The sequence below is a fragment of the Cebus imitator genome, unplaced genomic scaffold (assembly GCF_001604975.1).
Source record: "Cebus imitator isolate Cc_AM_T3 unplaced genomic scaffold, Cebus_imitator-1.0 Scaffold115, whole genome shotgun sequence".
NCBI classification, from domain to species: domain Eukaryota; kingdom Metazoa; phylum Chordata; class Mammalia; order Primates; family Cebidae; genus Cebus; species Cebus imitator.
In genome coordinates, this window is record NW_016107430.1 from 5,348,192 (window position 1) to 5,354,463 (window position 6,272).

At 48.6% G+C, this 6,272-nt stretch overlaps 1 protein-coding gene across 9 annotated transcripts in view; it reads left to right on the forward strand.

Annotated features, from left to right (window-relative positions):
- The window catches only part of KIAA0753 (KIAA0753 ortholog), a 63,318-nt gene extending 61,057 nt beyond the window's left edge, over nt 1-2,261 (forward strand). For 7 of the 9 annotated variants that reach the window (XM_017538853.2, XM_037742128.1, XM_037742129.1 and 4 more), the window contains one exon: nt 736-2,261. In XM_017538853.2, the coding sequence (XP_017394342.1) occupies nt 736-853 (118 nt within the window). In that variant the 3' untranslated portion in view covers nt 854-2,261. The remainder of the gene's footprint in view (nt 1-735) is intronic. The other 2 variants (XR_001828208.2, XM_017538856.2) reach the window with 1 other exon arrangement.
- Nucleotides 2,262-6,272: the final 4,011 nt, after the last annotated feature.

Consider the following 6,272-nt stretch of genomic DNA (forward strand, 5'->3'; position numbering starts at 1 on the left):
TGTGTGTGTGTGTGTGTGTGTGTGTGTGTGTGTGTAGAGCACCTGGGCTTCTGCAGAGAAGGCACACCCCTTTCCTCTGTTAGCCAGTCAAGCAGCTGTTAGAGGTGGGGCTAGGTGGCAGCTGGTTGGTTTCTGGTCACCTCTGGTTTCAGACATATTGAGGATGAAGTCCATCCTGTGTATTAAATAAGGCCCGTCCCTCTAGCAGGGCTTTGGGATCTAAGCACCACCATCCTTCTGTTTAGGAGAGCAGGGCCTTGCACCTTGTTTTCCTTCTTTAAAAGTATCTTGGCTATTTTTGGCCTTCTCAGTTTCCATTTAGCTTTCAGAATTGACGTGTTAATTTCCACAGCTGAGTAAAAGAATGGCTCCCATATATGGCTGTACATACCTTTATTTTATTTTGTTTATTTTGAGACGGAATCTCACTCTGTCGCCCAGGCTGGAGTGCAATGGCGCGATCTTGGCTCACTGCAACCTCCGCCTCCTGGTTTCAAGCAATTCTCCTGCCTTAGCCTCCCAAGTAACTGGGATTACAGGCATGCATGCCACCATGCCGAGCTAATTTTATGTATTTTTAGTAGAGACAGGGTTTGACCATGTTGGCCAGGCTGGTGTCAAACTCCTGACCTCAGGTGATCCACCTGCCTTGGCCTCCCAAAGTGCTGGGATTACAGGCGTGAGCCACTGTGCCCAGCCTTGTACATACCTTTAGTCATGTTGTTTGTCTTCCAGCTTTTCAGAAGAGCTGGTAGATGAAGCTCTGGGTGCCGTGGCTGCTGAACTTCAGGATATGTGTGAAGATTATGCAGAAGCTGTGTTCACCTCGGAATTCTTAGAGGCTGCTACATAAAGGCTCTTCGAGGCAAGGCCCTCTGTGTCACACTGGAGAAGGGATGGCACCACCCTTTGTTTTGGCCCACAGGAGATGTTTATCCTCAGCTGTCTACCCAGAAGGTGCTGCCCACTGAGAGGAAGGCAGTGCTGGGGGGGCCATCCTCACTTTGCATTTTTGTCATGGCAATGGTTCTAGAAATGTACGATGCAATATATTACACTTACCAGTGCCCAGAAACACCACTTGATGATGATGATATTTTCAGAGTGTAGACTTTTCCTACTGAAATATGATCTTCATTCCTCTGGCTCAGTTTGGTGATGAAAAAGTTTTGAAAGATAATTGATACCCATATTTCACATAGGGATTCAGTGTGCTGTTGAACTCTCGGTGGCATCGATGCCAACACGAGTGCAGCTCCTAGCTGGTCCCATCACTGGGCTCCTGTTTTGCATCTTTGACGATTTTCTGTCGGGCCCTCTGCCCCTACTGGACTGCAGACTCAGGGAGGGCACAGTTTGGCTCTGCAGCCAAACCTCTGCTCTGCTGCAGCTTATTACAAACAGGAGTCTCCTCGTCGTCAGTACACAGTAATAGACATACATTTCCTTAATGTTCCACTCCTAGGTGATTTTTCACATTTTTAGTTCCTCAGCATATTTTATTGCTGTGTGTTGACACCATCTGGTATAAAAAATTTCTCTGAAATCAGAGGAAGTTTGAGGACATCAGGAGAGGACCAGGCCTTCTGCTGTGCCTGGGTGAAGGTACAGTGCTCACCCTGTCTCCAACGAGGTCAGAAGTGTCTCCATTTCATATCACAAAGGAACCCCGAGTGGGAGTGGAGAACAGATGGATGGCATGAAGACCTCCGTGTCTCCCCAGAGAAAGGAAGAAACTTAAGAACCGATATAGCTTAGTCCTCCAACATCTTACAGATCATGTTTGCCAAGAGAAAAGCCTGTGTTTTCAGAAACTGAATTCAGAAAAAGGAATGTGTGTGAAACTCAGGCCACTGCCCGGAAAGACTTTCCCTCAATTCTTAGCCTGAGGCTTGGTGAAGGAAATGTGCGGGAAGAATGCTTGAGACTTCCCCAGGGAATGATGGAACACTTTTTAGAACCGGTAGAGTGTTGTCACCTGGGATTTTTCCTCTGACGTACAAGAAATTCAGGTGATTTAAGCTGCTTGATCACACTTATTTGTGCAAAATTGATTTTCATTTAATGTTAATGTTTTCCTGCTTAATTTTTATAACTTCAGAATGTAAAGAGCTTCAAGGTAAATTACAAGGTCTTTAATCTGGGGAGTGAAATGTGTATACTTGAATTAATAGGAGCACCTGTCGTTGCTAGTGTAAAGTAATTTGTGTGGCAGTTTGTACTGTGCTGATTTTAAAAAATAAACCCAATATTTTAAAGTATGTGCCTCTCTATTTGAAATAATTTACATCTCCTTTTTTTCCCACAGGCAAAGTGAAATGTGATTTACAGAAACCACTGAGAATACTTTTATATGTGATATGAGTATAGTGGATTATTTGCCACCCCTTCCCCCTGAGAAGAAAATAAATGACAATAAAAGCCAACATCTACTGAGCACACACTAGAGCATTGCTCTCAGTGCTTGCCATGTAGTCACTTATTTAATCCTCACTCATTTCTGTGGGATGGATAGCATCATTGTTCCCGTTTTATAGATGAGTAAAGTGAGGCACAGGAGGAGATAATTTGGTCAAACTTGTATTCTGTGATGCTATGATTGTGGCTTCACTTATTCCCACGAAGATCATTGCAGCAAGTTTGGGAGTTCACCTGAGCACATCTTCCTGCCTTTCCTTATCCCCACTCAGCGTGTGCTGGACACCACCCTGTGGAGCAGTCCCTTTCCTCACACTTCCTGCTGCAGCCTGTCTGTCACCTGAAAGGCCCAGCCCAGGCTTTTCCCACTCCCTCGCCTGTTCCTCCCACCAGGTGGATCTGCTCTTCTCTGACTCACGTGGGTGGGGCTTAAACCAGCCCCAGTGTTCAGGTGTCGACTTTATATCCCTGGCTCATGGCAAACATCCGCAGCCAAAGGCATTCTCCAAAGACACAAAAATATACTGCAAGAAATAAACATTTTCATTTGAAAATGGAAGCTAAATCCTTAGACTATAAAAGTTCCTGTTTATCGCCTTGCAGCCAGCCCAGACATCTAGAATTTTTGTTCTTCATGAACAAGGGCTGACCGACCATAAGTCATTGTGTAATTCCCTCCAGCTTTCTCACGACCTATTCGTGTACTATTTTCAGAAGCAGAAACGTGCATGAGTTTAGTGTTTTTGTGCTGCATAAGCCGTCCCCAACGTACAAACATTAAAATGCACTCCGAGCTCTCCACCGGCACAGCTTGGTCACACGGGATTTCTGTCTATTTCTGTGTTTATCTCTAGTCTGTATAGCTCCTTGAGGGCAGGGACTCTGCCTAGCTGGTCGTTGGCACTCAGTAAATTCTTCTGAATTAATGAAAGGTAAAAAGCAGACTGATTGACTTCCTACAGGGGGTATGTCACATCTCAATCCACAGAAACCTATGTTGGCCTTTTGTGACCCCGAGATAGAAGGCCATCTGAGAACTATAATCTCATCTTGGAGGTATTGTTGCCATTGCAATTCCAGCTCAGATGGCAAGAACTTGCTTCCTCCTCCTAGAGCAGGGGATGTACCTCAGCCTCGTGCTGCTCCTGACCTTGAGTGAGCCTTGGCCAGGGTGCTCCTGGGGATTCGGCTGGGGCGGCCCAGGGACTGGAGAAGACGACAGAAGGATGTGATCGGAAGCCCCTTTGCTCTCATGCTGTGTTACTATTTCAGCACCGTGGCCCCTTCTCCTTCTGCCTGTTGGTGCTGGGGTTTGGAGGAGAGACAGCGAGGAGAGGAGGGCTTTTCTCGCTCCATATCCTCCCTGGGCTCACAATTCCTGCTTTCCTGAAGGTGGGCTCTGTGTGTGTGTGTGTGTGTGTGTGTGTGTGTGTGTTGGGGGAGTGGGGGAGGTGGAGGCATGAACGGCACTGTGGCCTGTGGTTCTGAAAGGCAGGAGGAAGGGTCTGAGGGAATCCCAGGACCAACAGCAAGGGGAAGGGTCCGGGTCAGAAAGTCTCCTGTGCTCTCTGTGGCACAGTGTAGGTTTCCATCACGCTTTTGTGTTTCTGAGAGGTGCTGTCTTTGTTTTGGCAACGTGAGACGGTAGTGAGAATTCCCTGCAAAACCTGTAAATCAGGGGTGTCTGTATCACCACTGGCTTGTTACCACCACAGAAGAGCCTTTTGGGAGGCGCCAGCCTGTGAAAGGGCTCCTGGGTCTCTGGGCTCTTTAAGAGCAGCAGAAAGGCAGTGGCCTTTCCCCATTCAGCCCCATTAGTTCAGGAGGTGAGATCTCAGATGTGTTTCAAGGCTGGCTTGTTGACTGAGCCCAATAATGTGGGCCTGGATTCGAGGATCTTCCACCTGATACCCTGTGTACTTCCTGTCAGTCCTCAGTAAGATAGGGAACCCTGGGCTGGTGCTTAGGCCTGAGTGAACTCAGTCAACAGACCCAGCAATATCATTCCCTGACCTGGAGTACACAGCTGGCTTCTGGAATCCAGGCTCCTCTCCTGGTTCAGCTCCAGTGCTGGGTTCCCTTCTTGCCAGCCTGCCCAGGGCCTTGCTCTCTTCTCCCCATTCGGCTCCCCAAGCTTGCGCCTGCCTTCCCAGATGACCCCTTTATCCTTTATCTGCTGCTCTCCCTAGAGTCCCCTTGGCTGTTCTTGTCCTCATTTACCTGGAAATCCTTTTCGGGAACTAGACCTGTTGCCTTTTGCTATTTTGCCTGGCTCGCTTTCCATCCATCCAACTGGACTTCTGCCTGTGGCCTGGAGTTAGGTCCATCCATTCCCACCACTGAGGCTGCCTTCCAGCCCCCCACCTCATCACAGGTGGCGACTCCCCTTGGGGAGTCCAAGTCACTCGCATATGCTGTCCTCGTTCTTCCTGATGGTGTCATTCATTCCCCATGACACTCTGGGTCTCATGGTCTTATCCCTCCCTCCACTCGTTCCAACACCTCAAATTCCTTTGTGGAGAACCTTCAAAGATCTTCCCCAGTTGTTTCTGAGCATCTTTACATCAAAAAGCACTGTTACACTATCTCAGCTGAGACTCTGTCCACTTCCACGCCCTCATCTCTGTAGCGCTCTCTGGTCACTGCTGGCCCTTTGCCTTCATTGCGGCCCTTCGCCCCATCCCCTTTTACCCTCTCCACTTGGGATCTCTCCTCTTCTGGCATTGCTCTGTGGCCTCCTCCACCCCCACCTTCCTTGCTGCCTCCCTCCCTGAACTTAGTCATGCATTTCCCTTCTGCTCTGCCTGGCTCCCCAGAATCTCCCACCCACACATCGTTCCTCCGTCTTCACTGTGGGTCTTGGCGAGGTCAGCCTAAGGCCTCCCACTCCTGGGCTGCAGAGCCCTGCAGCAGGTCACCATGCCTGTGTCCGGAAGCTCACAGCACAGCACATTCCTGCTATCTGTCAGAGGGAGTCCCTCAGTGCAACGTTAGCTCTTTCCATGCCTGGCAACTCTTATGGGCTGGGGAGAATTCCAGGAGACTTCCAGCTCTGAAATGCTGTGATCAAGAGGGGCAGGAGCATTCAGATCCCAGACATGTGGGCTCTGCCATCTGCCCTACAGCCCCAGCGTTCCCTAAGCCTGAGCTGAATTTGACTGAGGAAGCCCTCAGCAGACATTGATTTCTCGAGCGAACATGGGCAGCAGGGAGTCCAGGGAGCCGTGGAGATCAAACTGGCCACCAAATTTGTGCAACCACTGCCCTATGTGGCCCCAAAGACCTCCCGGGGGAGAGTGCCATCTCCAGGGCCAGGCTCAGTAAGAGATGTGGCTTTTCTTAACCATGATTATCCAATATGCTGCTTCTGGAGAGTTACTAGAGGTCAAAAGAAATTCCCTGAATGCTTTGAATTGAACAACATTTCATGTATTAGCTGGCACTTTACTATGTATAAAATGCATTTAAACATATTCTTTTTTTAGGTCACTATAACCACTCCTGTTTTGTGTTCCAACAGTGATTCGGCTCGTTAAGAATTCGAGCCACAAGTTAAACTCCTGTGTGATTTTTGTGTGTTGGTTTCCTAATACGCGAAATGGGAATTTAAAAAAATAGCACCCACCCAAGGTTTCTGTGAGGATTAAGGGAACTACCCATGAAACCACTTAGAATAGCCCTGGGCAGACGGTAAGTGCTCAATAAATGTTACCTGTTAGACTGCATTGAGAATGTCCTACGAGGGAACATTTCAGCTTGTCCACACAGGCTTGGTTCCGAAGCGTGTCCCTGGCCTTCTTCCACCCATTTCGCCCTCCCGTGCTCACAATCCTGTGTCTCTCCTCGCCTTGCCT